Genomic DNA, 21,293 nt, shown 5'->3' with positions numbered 1-21,293 from the left:
GAGTTTTGTATTGACGAAATTCATTCGCACAGCGAAGCGCGCGTATTGTGTGTATGCAAAGGACTCCAGAAGAAACCGAGAAAGCTGGTGAAGCCAGTCACCGGTGATTGCTTTTTATCGAACCCCCCTCAGCACAGCAAGTGTTAGGACGCTAGAGCCTAAGCGCCGCGGAAGCTGGGTGGGTGCGGCGTTGGCACCGCCGCGCGGGGGCGCTTCCGCAGAGGGCGTCCCTCTGGGAGAGGTTTCTTCCCAGTCCGATGACCTAGATCCCAGGCACCCCACGTACCTGGGCCTACCGCCCAGGTACCCTGCCTACCGCCCCAAAGCCAAGGGCGGGCCGCAGAGAGAAAAGAATGCCACATGAGGCCTTCAGATGCTGTGCTCCCGGAGACCGCTTCGGTCCCCAGATCGGCCACATTCCAAGGGAGAGGCACTGAGTTCCGCCGTGCCATAGATCCGGGACCCACAGGGCCGGGTTGGGGGTGAGGAGGGTACCAACTTCAGGAGGCGACAGGAGGGTTGTTTATGACCCCTACGCCATGTGCAGAGATGCATGTTCGACTCGCGTGTGGCTCTAATCACGTGTGATTTATGGCTCACTTGTGTATAGTGATTCACATGGATGATTCACAGTTAGGAATGCGGGTGCCCTGTGCCCAGTTCTTACGGAGAGAGAGAAGGAAAGGTTTTCCGGGAGGTTAAGGAGTGGGCGGACAGGGCATCAGTTGACTTCTGACCAGGAACAGATCAATGTCCCAATCATGCAGGTGTCACCTAATGTCTGTCTCCCTCCGGCATCTGGTCCCTCCCTTCCCAGTAGGACCTGGGCTCCTGATAGCTATCTGGGTGAACCTGGTCCTGCCAGTCAGAGGGGCCGGTTTTGCCAGAGGCGAACAAGCAACTAGTAGGGAGAAAGGCTGTGGGTGGAAGAGCCAGCCTGCAGCTAGCAAGGACAGAGAGTTTCTGGAGACAGAGAGCCAGCAAGTGGGCCCTAGAGCATCTCAGAGAGAGCTGGGCTTTTCCTCAAAGGCCCATCCTGCCCAACCAGGCCCCGCGGGTCGGCAGCCCAGGAGCCCAGCCCTGCCTGGTCCGTGGCTCACCTCCTCCAGGCCAGCTGCCGGGGCATCCCTTCTTTCCTCCCATCATGGCCCTGTACCGCGTGCGTGTGACCACCGGTCCCTACCTGATGGCTGGCACACTGGACAACATTTTTGTCACACTGGTGGGCACATGTGGTGAAAGCCCCAAGCAGCGACTGGATCGCATGGGCAGGGACTTTGCCTCTGGATCGGTGAGTAGAGGAGAGAGGGAGGCGGGGACCCTGAGGGCCACCAGGTGCAGGGAATCCTGAAGGAGGGGAGGGTCTTTCTCCCCAGGGCTCATCAAATCCTGCAGAACTCAGGATGCTGGCCCTGACCTCTTGGCCACCCCATTCTGGTCCTTGCCTTTCCTGGGGATCATAAGTCCTACCCAGGCAGGGCTGTGAAGGAGCCCTGGGCAGGGGCTCCAGAGAATTCCACTGGCTTCCTCGCTCCTTCTCCAATAACTGAAGGTGGGCTTTGGGGAAGCTGCTTGCCCTCTCTGAGCCTGGGTTTCCTCTTCTCCAGAGGGGTCTACCTGACTCTGCCAGGCCCCAGCACTGTTGGCAGGTGGCCGACATCAGGTGGGGGCTCCAAGGAGGCTCGGGAGAGCCAGAATGCACCCTGCTTACACAGGGCTCCTGCAGCAGCTTCTGCCAGATGAAGGATGCCTTTTTGTAATTTACGCCAAGGCACTGCATGGGGTACAGCCAGCTTGAGTGTCCATGTCAGGCGAGGCGGAGGTGTAGAAGGCGTAGGTGTAGGTGCACTTTTCAAGGTGCAGGACGACTTAGGCTGTTCCTCGCCTCTCACCGGCTTGCTCTCTTGCCCCCACCCCAGGTGCAGAAGTACAAGGTGCGCTGCTCAGAGGAGCTGGGTGAGCTCCTGCTGCTGCGGCTCCACAAGGAGCGCTATGCGTTCTTCCCCCAAGACTCCTGGTACTGCAGCTGCATCTGCGTCACTGCCCCCGATGGCACCCTTTCCCACTTCCCCTGCTACCAGTGGATGGAGGGCTACTGCACCATCGAGCTTCGACCAGGAACAGGTGTGTCAGAGGCAGGGGCTGGCCTGGGCTTCAGAAGCATCTGCTGGGACCAGGCGCAGCAGAGGCGGTGGGGGGTGAGGGTGGTTGGCTCTCACAGAGCCCAGGGTGTAGAGAGTAGGGCTGGAGTTAGGGTAACTGCAACTCAGGGATCCCAAGTAGGTGCTTTCTGAAAAGTCAAGCCTCAAACACCCTGAAATGCAGGCACTTTCTGGGCAGTATGTACCCCTCTGGAGACACACCCAGTCCAGGTGTGCACTCTCACATACACTCATACCACTCAGAGTCATATGCACAGAAACACACAGAGATGGCAGTATGCTTACCACCATCACCCTGCTCCTTCCCCAGAGTCAATTCCTCTGAGAGGAGTTAACCAGCAAGTGGAGTTACTGAATTTCAACTGGGGAGAAACCCTGAATGTTTAGAGAATTTAGCTGGGCAGGCCCTGGCCCACTAGTACTGGCTTTCCTGGTGTGGATGACGTTCTGTGAGGTGCTGTTCAGGTTCTTTCTTGAATTTGTGTGGGGGGCTTTGAAGGATGCTGGACTGAAGCTACTTCAGTCTCTGGACCCCTTCCCCCCCGCAACCCACGCCACCCCCCACCCCCCCACATCTCCTGAGCTATCTCATCCAGAGACAGGCAAGACTAGGGTGAGACTGAGTGTGGACATGAGTCTTAGGGCTGAGAGATGATGTCAGGTGAGGTGCGGTGAGTGAACATTACCCTTGCTGACACTGTGAGTTCCTCACAGACTGCACTCCAAATCCCTGTCACCACAGCACATCCACCAGTCACTTCACAAAACATGTTTGTTCACCAGTCCTGTGTCATGTGTGTATTTTGTGCATGGTGCCAGGCACCATGCTGGATGCTGGGAATACAAAAAATGAATACCATGTGACTTCTGCCCCCAAGGAGTTTGCAGTCTTGAAAAGGAGACACACATGTAAACAATTAGGGAGTTGTTATAATCTGGGGGTAAATGTGCCCCAAGTCCGTTCTACTGATGAATGCACAAAGAATGGGGGACAACCATGTCCCTGAGGGATTGGGTTCAAGGGTTGGGGGTTCCGAAAAGACATGCTGGAGGAGGTGTCATTTGAAAAGAGACTTACCAATGAGTAATCTTCATTACCCACAGCAAGAACTATTTGTCAGGACTCCCTTCCCCTCCTTCTGGATCACAGGAAACGGGAACTCCAGGCCCGACAGGAATGCTACCGGTGAGGGTGGCCTAATTTGACTTCTCTCCCATCTTACTCTGACCTGATCCTTAATCAGACTGTTACTAACTCTAACCTCAGTTCCAACTTTGGGGGCCCAACTCTGATCACCACCCTCATTTAAACCTCAATCTAATGCTGACCCTGAGTCCAGGCCCAAAACACCAGTACTGATAACTGTCCCCAGTACCATCAATCGATCCACACTCAACCCTCAGCTGTCCTTGATGTGACCCAGATACCAGACATGACCCTAGGATTGACCAACTTCAGCCCATCCTAAGCCTCACCCCCAAACCAGCCGTGATCTTGATCTCAACACAAATCCAACTCTAAACCAGTTTGGATATTCATGCCATCCTCAAATGCTACCCAGATCTGCAGCCCAGCGTCTTCGGGGAAAAAAACAAACATACTTCAATTCCTTGTCACCTGCTCAGAAAGTGGGTGGTTTCTGGGAGTTTTAATTTAAAGTTGTGTCTTTAAAAGCTAAGGCTTCTGTTTACCCTAAGCTTCACTTGCCACTTCAATCTCTTTCCCCTGGAAGCTGGAAAGTCTACGCCCCTGGCTTCCCCTGCATTATAGATGTCAGCAGCTTTGAGGAGATGGAGTCAGATAAGAAATTTGCCTTGACCAAGACAGCGCCTTGTGCAGACCCAGGTGACAGGTGAGGGTGGACTGAGAGTTGGGGAAGAAGCTGGAAGGGCATGAAGTGAAGGGTCTGCTGTGAGGACTGGGCTGGGCAGCTTGGGGAGTCATAGTCTTGACAAATGCAGTTTAATTCAAGTGTCTGGAGCAGAATGGGTGGGGATGGCCCCAGGAGTCTGGCAGAGAGGAGGGGAGAGGGCAGGGGAGGTGCCTGGAGTGAGCAGAGGCCTGGGGACTCTCTGGGAGGAGAGAGGGGAGGAATTAAGGGGAATGGGCTGCAGGTCCCTCTGACTGGTTTCTGCCCTTCTGCTTCCCTGCTCCCCAGCAGTGGGAATCGGTACCTGCCTGGCTTCCCCATGAAAATTGACATCCCTTCCTTGCTGCACATGGAGCCCAATATTCGCTACTCCGCCACCAAGACGACCTCGCTGCTCTTCAACGCCATCCCCGTGTGAGGCCACTGCCCTCTCTGCACTCCTGCTCCCTCTCCCTCTGCCCCTGTCCCTTTGATCAATCATATCTACATCTCTGCCCGTCTCCCCTCCATCCCCTCCACCAGAGTCTCTCCCTCACCTCCCCCTGCCCTGCCCTGCCCCATCTCCACTCTCTTTTTAAGCAACTCTTCTCTAGCTCCCCATCATCCCCTCTTTGCTCTTAAACTCTCCTTCTCTTTCCAGTCCTCAAACCAATAGAATTAATCAAGCACTTACCCTGAGCAGAGCACGGTCCCAGTCACTGCTAGTTGGACCAGGCTGAGCAGGACCAGAGAGGGCCAGTCTTTTAAGATTTAAGGAGGTGGTCAGGACACCTCAGGTTCAATTTCCTGGCCAATACGTTCTAGCTTTATGACCTTGATTTTCACATAGCCTTTAAACAGTTTTCTTATTTATGACAATAATATTCATACCGACTTCATAGGTGTGGGGAAAGACTTCAGAGAGCTAACATCCAGGGAACGTCCCTGGTGGTCCAGTGGTTAAGACTCCATGCTTCCCCTGCAAGGGGCATGGATTCAATTCCTGGTTGGGAAACTAAGATCTCGAAGGCTGCACAGTGCAGCAAAAGAAAAAAAAGCTAATATCCAGCACAAAAAGTTGTAGTATTAGGATACAGTCTTGGCTGTGATGGACTCATGGGCTCGGGCTCCCCTGGGGAGATGTACATGCAAGGCAGTTAGTTAATACTGGTGGGGTCACGGGCAGTTCAAGTCTGAGGTTCTGAGTGTGATGTGGCTGGAGGGGGTCCAGCTAACATCCGGTCCTGACAGGAGCAGGGGTCAGGAGGTGGTTGCTGGGAGACAGATGGGATTGAAGCTTTGGGCTGGGAGAGAGGAAAGGAGAAGGGGAATGGGTGGGTCCTGGGAAGACCCAGGTCATTCTGTGGGGCTCAGCCACCTGCTACCTGCTGCATCAGGAGGCCCAGAGGAGGCCACGGCAAGGAGCTGGATCCTCATGTTCTGGGCTTCGGTGCTACAGCCGTTCTTCTGGAGAAGAACTAGTGGGAGGGGATGTAGGGGTGAGGCGGGTATGGAGCTTGAGTGTGTCCACAGGCAGACACAAGGGGGCTCAGGTTTCAGGACAAGGACCCACTGAGAGGCCCCGACAGGACTAAGGAGCATCTCAGAAGCTAGCATCACCTGAGCTGGTCCCCAGATGGATATGTGGGTTGAGGCAGGGGAGGGCCCAGGAGACCATGTGGACTGCCGGTGTGGGGCTCAGAGAAGGTCCAGTGGGAAGAGTGGGCATCTGGCAGTCTCTGGTCACTTATGGAGCAGTGGAGTCACTGGGTTTTAGTGTGGCGTGACTGCAGGGTGCCCTAAAGGACATGAGTGGCAGGCCTTGGAAAAGGAAGGCCTTTTATTTCTCCTCTCTTGCCTCCTCAGCCTCTGTTTTAATGACCATGCTCCTGTTGAGTTTTTCCCATCCCCTAGGTTCTTAGCGGGCAGCTGCTCAGCGCAGGTTCGTGGAAGGAGTGAGTGGCTCCTTACTGAGCACGTAGGAATCTGTCCCTGGGCTTGTCAGGTCACTATTGCCCCCTTCCCCCCATGCCTTCTCCAGGTGCCCACACTCTTCATGACACATCTGCCTCCTTTCACAGCTTACTTTATTGACCAACTGCCACAAACCTGCCTGTCCTCTGTTCCATTCCCTTCCATTTGACTTGGCCTAGCTAGTGAGTGATTATTACAAACTGGGTATGTCAGGGCAACACAGCCCAGTCCTGACCATAAGGAGCCCACAGTATAATAGGAGTTGATTTGAGTAGTGACATAATGAAGGGTTCACAATATAACGAAGGAAGTAGCAGGTATTTTTTGAAAGATACACACAAGGTGTATGTTTGAGGGGTGATCAGACAATGCTTCATGAAGGACTTTGCATCTACGATGCACACAGAAGAACAGGTAGTCTTGATATGAGGTGGAGATGTAGGAGATGGTTCTCTAGGACAGGAACAGCTTAACAAGCCCTGGACAGCGGAGAAAGCAGACTTCATTTCAAGCATGTTTTTTTCTTCTGATTATCAAGTAATACATGCTCATTGTAAAAAACAAAACAAAACTCAGCACAGACATCCACAAAATGAAAAGTGCACGGCCTGCAGGCCGGCAAGCCCACTTTTACCAGTTCAGTGTATAAGTACATCTCTGGCTATGTTTAATGAGAAGGCTGTGATGGGCCTTGGTAAGTGCACATGGTGCACGAAAGCTAGAAGAAAGCTAGAAAGGTTGTAGAAATCAGCTGGTGGGGAGTTGCCAAAGCAGCCTGAGCAGCTAGGGCTTTGTCATGTGGGCAGAGGGGAGCCAGTGAAGGTCTATAAGATGAGAGCTTGGAGAAAGCACAATGAAACACCAATGAAGATAACTGGTCTGCACTAAATGTGTGCCATCTTTGCGCACACATGTGGAGTCACCCTTACAAAGCCTCAACTGGCCTCTAGACTTGTCTCCCACGTGGACTATTAGGCACCTTTGCTCTGGTCATTGACCTTGTCAAATTCCTCCAGGGCTCTAGGCTGGGGACACAGTGCCCATGGCAGCCCTCAGCCCCAAGCCCAACTTCCCCTCTGACAGGTCCTTGGGCATGAAGCTTCGAGGGTTGCTGGACCGCAAGGGTTCCTGGAAGAAGCTGGATGACATCCGGAATATCATGCATTGCCACAAGACCCTCACTTCAGGTGTGCAGAGCCAGGCGGAGAGGTCCATTCTCCACTCGACCCTGTACTCAGGCTCCTCTGCCTCATGCTGGGAAAAAGCTGAATTCTGGTTGCAGAGAGGCTGTGGGGTTCCAGTGGGCAGGGCTCCTGACTTCACTGGGGGCACTCTCCCAGACTCCTCTCAGGAACCCATCTTTCCTTCCTCTGGGTGGGGACAAAAATAGGCAAGTGGGGGTGGGGGCCAGTCAAGGGTCACTTAGGGAGTCCTGATCCTGGTCAGGTGCACTTACCTCTCTTTCCCTACCCCTGTCATCAAGAGGTTTGGGCTTTGGGGCCAGACATATGTTCGAGTCTGCCACACAACTGAGCAAGTCACTCTGCCTCTTAGAGTCCCATGTTAAACTGAAGATATTTTACACCTGCTCATAGGACTGGTGGGAGGAAAGACTAAACCACAGTGATGTGCAAAGCGCTGGGGTGAGCAGGATCTAGTGAAGTGGTTTCAGCCGAACTGGCCCCCTCTCTTGTCCCCCAGAGTACGTCAGAGAGCACTGGTGTGAAGATCAGTTCTTCGGGTACCAGTACCTGAACGGTGTCAACCCTGTCATGCTCCATTGTCTCTCCAGCTTGCCCAGCAAGCTGCCTATCACCAATGACATGGTGGCTCCCTCACTGGGACCAGGCACCTGCCTGCAGACAGAGTTAGAGGTCGGTAAGCTGCCAGTAGGGAGAAGGGATGGGTGTGGAGGGTAAGGGTGGGATGGCTGCATCCAACCTGTAGGCCTCATCCCCAGCCCGGCACCCTTTAAGCAGAAGTTATGGGTAAGGCCCAAATGGGCCTCAGGCTTGAGGCATAAGACGGGGCCTGGCGAACTGGTATGCATGAACGTGACAGCTTGGAGGAAGAGGCCCTGCCCCTGTTCTGGGGCCTCCAAGATCCCAGGTGCTGAGGCCCAAAGAGAGCCGTTTTCGGACAGGCCAAAGGCAGTGCCACTAGACAGAGTAAGGACAATCTTGGAGAAGTAGGAACTCTGGGGGTAGGGGAGAAGATGATGACCCACCCAGTCTCTGATCTTGACCCAGTCAAGCCCTCAGGCATCCTCCAGAAGGCTGGAGTTGTGGTTGGCGAATTCTCTTCCTGTGTTGATTTTATTGATACTGAATACACTCAAGTCGTCTGAGTTGAGAGAATAGGAAGGACCAGGGATGGGGAGAGGAGAAGAGGATGCTGGCTTGTCCAAGAGGCTGGAAAGCCAGGTGAGAGCTTGCACAAGGTAGGATTCAGCTGGACCTCATTCCGGACATTCTGGGAAGGGTGAGGTTCCCAACACTGGCCTTTAGTGCAGGCACCAAGCGTCACTGAGGCCCAGGCTGGAGTGGGAGTGGACAGAGAACGGAGAGGGAAGCAGAGCGTGGGTGCGGAGAGCGCTCTAAGGCTCCGTGCAACTTCCCCAGAGGGGCAACATCTTCCTAGCGGACTATTGGATCCTGGCGGAGGTCCCGGTCCACTGCATAAACGGCCGCCCCCAGTACGTGGCCGCCCCGCTCTGCCTGTTGTGGCTCAACCCCCGGGGGGCGCTGGTGCCCTTGGCCATCCAGGTAAGCCTGTAGCTGTCTTTGAGGGGGTGTGGACCAGGCTTCGGGAACGCGGCCTCAGGGGGCACCTATCAGTCTAAAGCCTCACCCCCTAATTATTCCTCGATGTAGCTCTGCCAGACCCCTGGGCCCAACAGCCCCATCTTCCTGCCCACTGACACCTACTGGGACTGGCTGCTGGCGAAGACGTGGGTGCGCAACTCTGAGTTCCTGGTGCACGAGAACAACACGCACTTTTTGTGCACACATTTGCTGTGCGAGGCCTTCGCCATGGCCACGCTGCGTCAGCTGCCGCTCTGCCATCCTATCTACAAGGTCTGGGTGACCCTCGAGTGGGAGGGGGGGCATGGTGGCCATCTCCCCTGACCTTCGGTTCTTGTGACCTCATCCCACTCGCAGCTTCTGCTTCCCCACACTCGCTACACGTTGCAGGTGAACACCATCGCCCGTGCTACGCTGCTCAACCCTGAGGGCCTTGTGGACAAGGTGAGGCCTCCACCCTGCCCTTCCCCGGGGCTCCGCCCCTGAGGGCACGTTGCCCCGCCCACAAACCCTGTGGGACCGCCAATCCCATTCCCCATTCCTGGCCTACCCCTTTCCACAAGCCCCGCCCCTCTCCGCAAGTCTCCTACCTGCCCCGCCCACAATCCCGCCTCCCCCCCTCCAATCCCCTCCGCCCGCCCCACCTCATCCGGCTCCAACTCCAAAGGCTCCTGGAGGTGGGCAAGGCACCCCAGCCTGAGCACACCTGCCTGCTGACCTCTTGTCGGCGCTGCCCTCCCGGCTCGCCCGGGATTCAGTTCATTCTTCTAGTTACCAAACACCTAAGGATTACCTCCTACGCACGCAGTAAGGCCGCAGCCTGTCAGCCCACGTCCTGCTCTTATGGGTGTTTAATTCTTGGTCTTGGATGCTTGATTAACTGGAAAATTCCCTCTGTTGAGTCTCTAGCCCCATCTCTGGGGTGGGGGTTGGGCCGGTCACGGAGACCAACTGTGTTGTGTCCTCAGGTCACGTCCATTGGGAGGCAGGGCCTCCTCTACCTCATGAGCACCGGTCTGGCCCATTTCACCTACACTAATTTCTGCCTTCCGGACAGCCTGCGGGCCCGCGGTGTCCTGGATATCCCCAACTACCATTACCGAGATGACGGCTTGAAGATCTGGGCGGCCATTGAGAGGTGTGGGCCTGGAGCCTGTGGCCAATCTGGCCCCACCAGGGGCTCCTGGCCAAGGGGACAGTGTGGATCTGTGTGCTCATGTAGGCTGGGGCACTTGGTGTTCAGGGGTTTCAGGTGTTTGGAGCCCAGCATGGGGCACCGCAAGGGTGAGAATTGGGGGTTGGGGTTCCTCATGAAATGGCAGGTAGCTGTGGGCTGGGGAGGGCCTGGGCTGTGTGTGAATGTGGCAGAGGACGGGAAGGACACAGAGTCCTGAGAGGTCAGGGCAGGGGCAACAGCTCGATGTGGGCGGGGCCTCCAGGTGGATGGGTCTTCCTTTCTCCCAGGTAGGGAGGGGAGGCCTCATGTCAGGCTCTCCTCAGCACCCATGACTCTGGAGTGGAGGTGAGACTTGTGGGAAGCCTGGGCACTGTGGTTCCAACTGAATATGGGGGTCCCCACTGAACCTCCATGGACTCGCAGTGAACTCTGGGCAGCTAACTCGCACTAGCCTGAGCAGCCTTGGGACTTGATTTTGGGGCCAGCCTGAACCCAGGGTCACTGCTGGAGCAGGAACATCTTTCTCCTGCAGCTTCGTCTCAGAAATCGTGGGCTACTATTATACCAGTGACGCGTCTGTGCAGCAGGATTCAGAGCTGCAGGCCTGGGTCGGAGAGATTTTTGCTCAGGCATTTCTGGGCCGGGAAAGCTCAGGTATCCCCTCCCCGTCCCCCCAGCCACAGACCCAATGACCCACTGTCCCCCTTGGCCCTACTAGGCCCCCAGTTCTTATTCACTGAGCAGCCTTTGAAGCACATGCCATCATTAGCCCCACTGAATAGATAAGGGACAGGTATAGAGAAGGCCGCACTGGCCAAAAATGGCAGAGGCAGGGCCCAGAGCCAGCTCCCAGCATCTCTGGCGCCCTTGCTTTCAGCCACTACATGGTCCCTGCTCGACCTTTGCCATTCATTCACATTCACTTGCTGAGATCCAGGGATGTGTTGCTTTATGGTAGAAGCCATCTCCAGCCTCAAGCACTAAGGATTCTGGAACTCTCTCTCATACCCTCTTATGCCTATCCTGCCAGGTGGCCCCTCCAGCCACCAACCTCTCTCACTTGTGGCTTCATGGAGTAGCTTGGTGCTGCTGCTGCCTGATTCCTCCTTACTGACACCTGTCACCTGTCCCTGGCTCCCCCCTCTCTTTTGACACTGCCTGAGAGGCCTCTGAGACCCAGCCGACACCAGTCCTCTTAGGCCTCCTTTGCTTAACTTAAGTGGAAGCAGATGCCCCCGAATGCCCTCCCCTCCTTAAAGTCTTCCCTTTGCTCCAGGGAGGGTGTGTCTTTCTGGCCTCCCCCTCCTTTGAGGGCTTCTGCCGCCTCCTGATCCTGATTCCAGCTCTGATTTGTTCTGGATCTCTGTCTCCTCTCTCGCTCTACCCCTCCCTAACAGAACGATCCTTTCTCCTGTTTCTCCTCTATAGTTGATTCCAGACTTGGAAATCCCCCCTTCCCCATTCCCTGAGGAAACTTTCCTTGTTGGCTGTCTCCCTGTCACTCTTGAGACCAGCACATGAAAATTACAAGTCATCCTCTGTAGAAGGACTTCTGGCCTCGCTTGGGTTACACATGCCATTGCTATTCTTCACAGCCTACCTCCCCGGTGCCAGTGTGTGACAGTCTGTATTTCAGGCGCTGAAAAGTGCAGACAAGGAATCTCTATCTGGGTTAGTGGAAGAAAATGAAAGGCTCAAAGTGGCACAAATGTCCACCCTCTAGTTCCCCCAGCTGGAGGGAGGGAGACTCTCACTGTCTGGGATGTCTTCTCTTAGGGGCGGGGGGGAGAGAGATGTAACTTTTAGCTGACTCAGCACTTCTGGTGCCCACCCAGAGCAATTACTGCCTGGGGAAACCTGGGGAGGAGGCATGGTCTCAGGTTGCCAGGAAACAGAATGAACAGCTGTTGTAGTCCTACCGGTAGCGGTAGCGGGCTCCAAAGCATTTTTTTTTTTCCTAGTCCCTTGGGAATCTTATTTCCTTGACTAGGGACTGAAACTGTACCCCTTGCATTGGGACTGTGGAGTCTTAACCACTGGACCACTAGGGAAGTTCCAGCTTTTTTTTTTTTCAAACAAAAGTTTGAACATATAGAAAAGTAGAGAGTATGATACTCTACTTTTACCCACCTAGATGCAGTTTACCCACCATCTAGATAACAGTTCCTAACATCTTGCCATATTTGATTAAGTTGTTGCTGTTGTTTATTTACACATATTTCACATTTTACCTCTAATTAATATGCATCTCAAAAAAAAAAACCCACAACACTTTCCTACACAATCACAATGCTGGCATCACGTTTAACAAAACTGACAATTAATCTCCAACATTACCCTCTTACTTGTCCCATTCTCCCTCAGTTGGTCCTGTTGATTCTGGAGCCAGTCAAGGACCAAACGACATATGTGTTCATTTTGACTCTAAAGTCTCTTTTACTTTAGGACAGCTCCCCTCCGCCCTTTTTAAAATCACATAAACATCTGATAAGGGCTATGGAAAGGCTAAGGACTAGCTGTTCTGCAGAATGTCTTGCCTTCCGAATTTATCTAATTGCTTCCCCACGTCATCATTCCTCTACACACTGTGTTGTCTGTCAACCGGAAGTAGTATCTAAAGGTTAAATGTCTGGGGCAAGAATGTTCTCCAGTGATGTTGTGTTCTCCACACTGCATCATACTGGGAGGTGTGCAATGTCAGGCCACCTCACTAATAGTGATGCCAAGCATGATTTCTGGGTTAAGGTGGTGACAGCCAGACCTCTTTTGGATCTTTTGAAGGGTGGCCCCTCCCTGTGCTTTGCAAACCTACTGTTAATCAGGGAGCATCCTAATCCTGACTGCTTCTCCTCCAGGGGCAGCTGTTTTTCTCTTCAGGGTTATCTGTTTCCTATTCAAGACACAGAGTGGGATCAACTGTCTTGTCTTGTCTTCATTCAACTTGTCTCTGATTTAATACATCAGGACATTCTTCAGATTGACAAACATCTCTTTCAGCCGGCACAGACTTATACTACACTCATGTTTTCAGGTAAAACACATTCATTCATTAACCTCAGCATGCCTCTGGCTTCCACATTTCAAAGGGAAAAAATAATATGCACTACAGAAGAATTCCCATATATCGTCTGACTTTGCTTTTTTGTTCTATCCACCATGAACGGCACATTTGGAAAATTCCCACACACTACCAGGCAGACAGATACCCAGTTCTCCCTTCAAGCCTCTCCATCTGCTCTGTTGCAGCCTCCTTCCTGTCATCCTGACCCCAAACCTTGGAGCCATCTTGACTCATGTTCCCTGATGTCTTCCTCTCTCCCTAAATCCAATGGCTAGTGCTATTGTCCCCATCATTCCCCACAGCCACCACCCTAGTCTTAGTCCTCTCACTACTCCTGCATTGCGGCAGCTGCCTCTCAGCCTATCCCACCCCTCCCAGCCTATCCTACCCCTCCCAACCTATCCCACCCCTCCCAGCCTCTGGCTACTCGCCTGCCAATTCGGCAGGGCCACTGCCCCAGTAATCCTCTGAAATAGTCCCTAGAAACCACCCTGCCTGGCAAAGTGCTGTAGCCTCACATCCAATTAAGTCCCCTCCCTGTCCCCTCACCTTGCTTCTGATTCTGTGCCTGCCCACTCTGGCTTCCTACCCATCTCGTGCATTCACTTCATTCAACCAGTAGTATTTATTAAATACTGTTAAAATTTATTAACTATTGTTTCAGGTGCTGGGGTTTGGCAGTGAACATGACAGGCAAAAATCCTGGCCTTCAAGAAGCTTAACATTCTTGTGGGGAGATATGGATAATAAACTAGCAAACATGTCAAGGGGTTAAAAAGAACAAAACAGCATCAGGGGATACAGCAGGTCGAGGTAGGGAGATTAGTTCAGTTAGGAGGTCAGGGAAGGCCTCTTTTAGGAGGTGCTGTCTGCTAGACACTGAAGGATGGGAGAGAGCTAGTTCTGTGGATAACTGGGGCAAGAGTATAGGGATGGAGGTGGAGTCAGTGCAGAGACCTCAGGTGGGAATGTGCAGGCAGGTTTAAGGAGTCAGCAGACCTGTGTAGCTAAGTAGAGTAGGTGAGAAGGAGAAAAGTAGGGAAGGGAATAAAGTCAGAGAAGGAATAAGAGCCAGTTTAAGTAGGGCCATGGTGAGGTGAGTGAGGTGGGAAGCCCTTAACGCATTTTAGGTAGGGGTGGTATAACTGGATTTACAGTTCTGAAGGATCACTCCATCTGGCTGTTATGTGGAGAGCAAACTGTCAGAGGCAAGGGTGGAAGCAGTCAGATTCATCCAGGGATGAGACGATGGAGAAGGGGTGGTGTGGAGGCTGGAGGTGATAGCATGAGGATGGCTTCTGCAACACTTTGCTGACTTGTGCAGTGTGAAATAAAAGGGGGAGCGAGTGCACAGATTCTGGCTGGAGCAACTGAATGGAGAGTGCTGAAGTGGGCCCACTGGTGGCCACAGGGGACAGGTTTCAGTAATGCGCAGGGTAGGGAATCAAGCTTGAGGTCTGGCAGGTGTCAGGTCTGAGACGCCTCATAGACACTCAGGCAGAGATGTCAGCTAGCAACTGCAGATTTATACCCACTGTCAAGTCCAGCATGCAGGGGCAATATGAACTTGGGAATCATCAGCCAGTGAGAGGTGGTGAAGGCCACAGTCTTGGATGAGACCAGTGAGATCACAGAAAAGAAGACCAAGGGCTGAGCCTGAAAATGCCTTTCTCTTCTTTTTTTCCATTTGAAGCTCACCCCATTATTCTACTCAGAGAGGCCCCTTCTCTTCCTCCAGGAAAGCCTCCTCTAACTACCCAGCCCCGTTGCTGAACCTGTCATCTCCTCAAAGGGCCGAGCCCTGGCCTTAAACCTTCCTCTGCTTCCATCACTGTGGGCTTATAAGCAGCACCCTCTCTGACCATCTGTCTCTGCCACTAAACCCAATAGCGGATGAGATGATCTGCTCCTGGGTGCTCAGGCAAATCTTGGTGAATTGGGTAGAATTCTATCATCACGTACTAAAACAAGCTGCAGACAGAAGTGCAGTTCCCTTGAACCTGGCTCTTCTGTTGTGACCTCTGCTGGCTCGGCGTTTTCTAGTCTTATCCTAGTCCCCCAGTTCAGAGACCACACCATGGTGATGACCATCTGTAACCTGGTGTGATGATCAGTCATCAAGTTGTGTCCAACTGTTTGCGACCCCAGGGACTGTAGCCCACCAGGGTCCTCTGTCCATAAGATTTTTTCAGGCAAGAATACTGGAGTGGGTGGCCATTTCCTCCTCCACGGGATGTTCCTGACTCAGGGACCAAACCCTCGTCTAATGCATTGGCAGGAGGATTCTTGACCACTGAGCTACCTGGGAAGCCCCATCCTTAATCTCAGCCCAGTCCCAATACTAGTCTAAAGACGGTGGCAGCCATATGTTTAGTCTGCATTGCTCTCTCTCCTCCTGCAGCAAGCCCCAGTCCTGAGCTGCCCTCAGGAATCTGGTCCCTTCCATCCACACCCTCTTCCCTTCCCCTCACTCTTAGGCTTCCCACGCCAGCTGTGCACCCAGGGAGAGCTGGTGAAATTCCTCACTGCAATCATCTTCAACTGCTCTGCCCAACATGCCGCTGTCAACAGTGGGCAGGTGAGGCTACAGAGGGCGGGCCTGGGGGACACTGGGCCACGTAAGATTAGCCTCAGCAGTGGATGTGAGGCCAGAGTTCGGGCTGAGAGCATGGGAGGGTCAAGGCTGTGATGGGTTTATGGATAGGGCTGGGGTTGGAGTGGGGACTGGGTGGAGGGCAGCACTGGGGCTGGATGATGACTGGAGTAGCGCTCAGCCCAAGCTCATAATGGTGACTCAAGTTGGGTTGTGGAGGGAGTAGCACTGAGGGGCTCCTGCTGTGGACAGGATACGGCCAGGTGGAGCAGCAGGCCAGCCCAAGGCTCGTTTCTTGGGTGACCTCTTTACTCTGGGTCCTCCTCCCTCCTGGGTGACTCACACCACCCAGTCCTTGAACACTGGGTAGGGGGGTAACAAGGGGTGACCCAGGCTCCTGCCACCCTCTTCCTCACTTCCCTTTTAACACCCCCCTTACTTCCCAACTGCAAGATCTAGGATGGTAGGGGCAGGAACAGGGATGTTGAGGAGGGAGATGGTCCTTCTTTTCTGGCCAACTGACTCAGTTGGGCTGGGGGTTCTCCACAGCATGACTTTGGGGCCTGGATGCCCAATGCCCCGTCATCCATGAGGCAGCCCCCACCACAGACCAAGGGGACCACCACCCTGAAGAGTTACCTGGACACCCTCCCGGAAGTGAATACCACTTGTAATAATATTCTCCTCTTTTGGTTGGTCAGCCAAGAGCCCAAGGATCAGGTGAGTGGTGGTGGTGGTGGTGAGGTGTCTGGGGCTGGGGGGAATTTGCAGGGCCTGGGTAGTGGAAGTGGTGGTAGCTGTCCAAGGGAGTTTGGGAGCCAACATCTGGCATTTATGCTGAGTTGCCTTGAGTTCTTCAGTTTCTTCAGGAAATGATAGTTGGGCCCCAGAGACACACTGAAGCAAATACCAGTTTAGTGGCTGGGTCACAACTTCCATCTAATTCACCAGTTTAACCAGTCTATAGACCTATCCGTCCATCCGTCCATCCAACCACTTACTCACCCATCAGTCACTCATCCATTCACCTAGACTTTTGCCAGATCCCTCCCATGTGTCAACACAGTGCTGGGCACTGGGAACATAACACTGAGTGATAACTTTCTGCCTGCAAGAATCCTATGGTCTACTTGAGGAGGAACACAGGGAAAGGAAAAGGGCACCACAGTGTCGTAGGAATTATTCATGAATTGCTCCATTCAGTCCATACTTCTTGAGCACCTGCCAAGTGCCAGATACTGGTGGGCAGATATGAACCTTGATGTTGTACGTAAGCTTACAGCCCAGTGACAGAGGTAAGGACGGGGTCTCATGGAACCTGATGAAGTCCAGGCAAACCTGGGAAGACATCTTGGAGGAAGTGACATCTAAGATGAAACCTTTCGGGCAGGGAGGTATTGGGCAGACAAAAGAGGGGCAGGGTTAGTTTCTAAACAGAGGGAAGGACTCTACCAGTGAAGCAAAGTGAAGGTGAGAGTCTGTTGGTGCATTTGCAGGAGCATAAACAGCCCAGTGTGGCTGCAATTATTTGTTCTAAAGACAAACGGGAACCATTGAAGGGTTTAAGCTTGGGGTGACATGGCTGAATTTGTGTTTTTGCAAGGGCGCTTCTGTGGCTATGCAGATGGATGGGAAGGGTTATTTTGGAGGCAGGACCGACAGCAAAGAGGCTATTAGTTAGGCCAGGCCAGGGGAGCAGCCCTTGAATCACCAATTACCATTATCTCCATTTACACACTGGGTCATTACTCATGCCTCTGCCCTCCTGGTCTTGTCCCCAAGCTCTCTGCTAGGGACAGAGATATCCTCCTTTCTCACGCTTGACTCCATTTGGCACAAATATTTTATCTCCCTAACAAGATTCAACTTATCATCTCATCGCCTGGGAATGCAAGAACTCATCCCCGGATGCTGCTCCTCTCTGGTCTCACTTCCCAAGGATTTGGAGACATTCATTTCAGTCATTGCAAAGGAAAAAAACTGGGTGGCTTTTTTTTTTTTTTTTGGTCTACTCACAGAACACTACATTACTATTCTCAATCTTCTCTCTCAATATTTCCAGCCACCAAATGTGTGGGGGTGGTTCCCACACCAAGCAGTTCTTCAACACCAGTTGAGTGTCCCCCGTATTAGTTGCTCAGTCGTATCTGACTCTTCGTGACCCCACGTACTGTAGCCCGCTAGGCTCCTTTGTCCATGGGGATTCTCCAGGCAAGAATACTGGAGTGGGTTGCCATTCCCTTCTCCAGGGGATCTTCCAACCCAGGTCTCCTGCACTGCAGTGCAGATTCTCCCAGCACCTCCACATGGGTGTCAATGTGAGTCTGAGCCACCAGGGAAGCCCGTGATGAAATCTAACAATTGTCCTCTAATTGAGCTCAATTCTGACACTGTCCCCCTGGAGAGGTGTCAGATCCCACAGGTGAAGGACTCAGTCCCACAAGACTGCTCCTCCACTCCACCCTCCTCACCCCCTTCAGGTGACAACTGCAAGTCCAGCTTATCATCTGAGTTTCTGACCAACCCCTCCTCAGTTTTGATCATTTGCTGAGAACAGCTCACAGAGCTCAGGAAAATATTTACTTACTAGATGACTGGCTCATGCTAAAACGACACAACTCAGCAACGACCAGATGGAGGCGCCCCAGAGAGCGAGGAGTGTGGGAAAGGGGGTGGAGTTCCAGGCCTCTCTGGGCCCTGTCCCAGCACCTCCACATGGGTGTCAATCTGGAAGCTCTCCAAACTCATACGTGAGAGATTTTTATGGAGGCTTCATTACCTAGGCATGATTGATTAAATTACTGGCCACTGGGGATTAATTCAACTTTCAGTTCCTCCCCCATCTCCAGAGACTAGGGGGTGAGACTGCAAGTTCTAACCTAATCACAAGGTTGATCCCTCTGGCAACCAGCCTCCAACCCCAGGGAATTTCCAGAAGTCACATGGTTAACAGAAGCTCAGGTGGGGTTGAAAAGGGCTTATTATGAATAACAAAAGACACCCTTAACACTCTATCACTATGCAGTTATAAGGGTATTAAGAGCTCTGTGCTAGAAACACAAAACCAAATATATTTTTCTTATTATAAGTCACAAAATCACACTGGAAAGGGAAGAGTACACAAGAGGATGAGGGTGGAGAGTTCCCTTTCTCATAAGCCAGTGGGAAGCCTAACCCGGAAAGCCATAACGATAACAGGAATAATATATAGCACCTATCACTTCCTGAGGATCTATCATGTGTCAGTTATTAAATCAGGTATCTTATATGCACTATTTCAAAATACAAATATAAATAAGTGGCTATATTTAAAATGCTTAATACAGTGACTGGCGTATAAATGGTATAAACTGTTCAATAAATGGTAGCTCCATCCATTTTACAGGGCAGAAAACTGAGGTTCAGAGACACCAAGCAGTTTGCCCAAGGTCACAGTTAGTAATTAGGCAGTGAACCCAGTCATTCATATTTCTGTGCTCTGCTTTATCAATAATGACACTATAGTTTCAGAAATTAGATGTTGATCTGGTAAATAAGACATAAAACTGATTCTTTGAAAACACCAATAAAATAAAGAAACCAGAGATGATTCAATCAAGAAAAAAATTAACATAAATGTACAACATCAGAAATGGAAAAGGTATGAGAAGAATGGACAAATTAGAAGAAAATACTACTTATAGTTTTATGCAAACAAATTTGGAAACCTAGATGAAATAAGTAATTTTTTTAGGAAAACTTAAAAAACCCCAAGCAAACCAAAAAAAGCAAAATACCAGAAGAGGTGAAAACCATACATAAAAGGAAAGGGTTGTAAAAGATCTGATCCCTCTCCTTGTAAAGGGAGATTCTATTAAACTTTCAAGGAACAAATAATTCCTAAATCATTCACACTGCTTGAAAGTATAGAAAAAAGTAGAAGCTTCCTAAATCATTTTACTGGTAACCCTGATACCAGCCCCTGGCAAGAGCAGTGCTCTTAAGAAAAGAGAAGTGAGTCTCAGGTAGATGGTTCTAGTCCCAGATCCACATTTCCCACCTATGTGACCTTGGATATGTAATCGGGCCTCTCTAGCCTCAGTTTCTTTATCTGTAAAGTGGGAATGATGAAGTACCTGTCTTATCGGATTGTTGTCCTGTTGTGATGGTCCATGTAAAGCTCTTGCAACATGTCCACTGTAATTAAGAAAATATAATTATAAACTCATTCCACTTAGCTACAACAATCTTAAAAATATATCATTAGCCAATGAAAGCCAACAGTATATAGTAAAACAATAATTCATCATGATGAAGTATATAGTTTAACTTAGGAATGAAAGGTTGTTTCAGCTTGATGAAATCTAACAATATCCATCATTACATCAGTAAAGAAACACACCATGTAATCATCTCAATCAATACATGCTGAAAAAGTGTTTGATAAATGAGAATGGCCATTACTAATAAAAACTCAGTATAAGATGAAACTCCCTTATGGAGTTTTGATATTTCAGAAAACACTGGCCTTATGGTTGAAACAATAGAGGTCATTAAAGTCAGGGAGGAGAAAACAAGGCTGTGAATTAACAGTTTCAGGAGGCTCTGTTGGTGCAATAAAACAAGGCAAAGAATTTTTTAAACATCAGGATTGTTGGCAACAGTTTTATTATGTGAGCAGCATGTGCTGGTTAAGAGGCTGGCTTCAGGAACCCTGATGGTGAACTGGTGGTGTACTGCGGTCAAGCCCAGAGGGGCAGTCCTGTTCTGCCACAGCGGGGGACTGACTTCAGTTCATTGCGCTTTCTGAATAGAGGTTGGCTAGGCTGGAAAGCATGACACTGATTATGCTGGCAACGGTGGTTGACTGGAAGACGCCTCAGAACTGGTTGTCTTCAGGGGTTGCCTTTTGTATATTCTTGGGCATATCTGGTGGGACGTTTATGTTGATTTCAGTAGTGTTACGGACGTGGTTATGTTTCATTCATAGAGCAGCGCCCAGGCACAGGAAGGGCCCTTTTTAGGGATCGGCGGGCTGCTCTGCGCAGGTGGCTGGAATGGTGGTTCCGGAGTTTCAAGGGTTTGCGTTTACAGTGGCCGTGGCTGGGTGGCGCCTGCCTTTAGAAGCCACCTTGACTGCATTTGTTGGCAACTGTGGCCCTGAACATCATCCTGACCCCACTCCTGATTTTCTCCCAGAGGCCCCTGGGCACCTACCCGGACGAGCACTTTACAGAGGAGGCCCCGCGCCGGAGCATCGCTGTCTTCCAGAACCGCCTGGCTCAGATCTCGCGAGACATCCAGGAGCGGAACCGGGGCCTGGCGCTGCCCTACGCCTACCTAGACCCTCCCCTCATTGAGAACAGCGTTTCCATTTAGCCCCCTCCTCTTACCTCTAGCGCTAGTATGAGAAGGCCCAGCTTTTCAGGATCCTCCAGGCCCTTCTGTCCTCTTTGTTCTTGATCAGCCTGCACTTTCTCGACACGTTTTGTACCCACGATGGCTCTAGCATCACATGAACTGGGCCCTGAGCTGGGAGGGACCAGTCCGGCAGTGTCTGCGATGAGAATCTGCTGACTGAAGTCAAACGCACAACAGGCCCTTCGAAAAGAAGGATCTCCATCACCCCTTGTCCTCCTTTGGACAGTCTCCTGTGAAAGCCTAGCCTATTCCCCATCTTCTATGAAAAATCT

At 51.7% G+C, this 21,293-nt stretch overlaps 1 protein-coding gene across 1 annotated transcript; it reads left to right on the top strand.

Moving 5' to 3' along the window:
* The first annotated feature begins 1,120 nt into the window (after positions 1 to 1,120).
* On the top strand, positions 1,121 to 20,979 carry ALOXE3 (arachidonate lipoxygenase 3). The gene is made up of 15 exons (XM_052657833.1): positions 1,121 to 1,291; positions 1,920 to 2,124; positions 3,267 to 3,348; positions 3,896 to 4,015; positions 4,322 to 4,447; positions 7,070 to 7,173; positions 7,688 to 7,860; positions 8,608 to 8,751; positions 8,860 to 9,063; positions 9,148 to 9,234; positions 9,759 to 9,928; positions 10,500 to 10,621; positions 15,506 to 15,606; positions 16,171 to 16,341; positions 20,800 to 20,979. Exons 1-15 carry the CDS (start codon positions 1,145 to 1,147, stop codon positions 20,977 to 20,979), a joined length of 2,136 nt encoding a protein of 711 aa, XP_052513793.1. The 5' UTR covers positions 1,121 to 1,144.
* The last annotated feature ends 314 nt before the right edge of the window (positions 20,980 to 21,293 follow it).

Source organism: Budorcas taxicolor, chromosome 19 (assembly GCF_023091745.1).
Source record: "Budorcas taxicolor isolate Tak-1 chromosome 19, Takin1.1, whole genome shotgun sequence".
Classification (NCBI taxonomy): domain Eukaryota; kingdom Metazoa; phylum Chordata; class Mammalia; order Artiodactyla; family Bovidae; genus Budorcas; species Budorcas taxicolor.
Note: the sequence above shows the minus strand (reverse complement) of the source record. Positions and strands in the feature narration are given on the sequence as shown.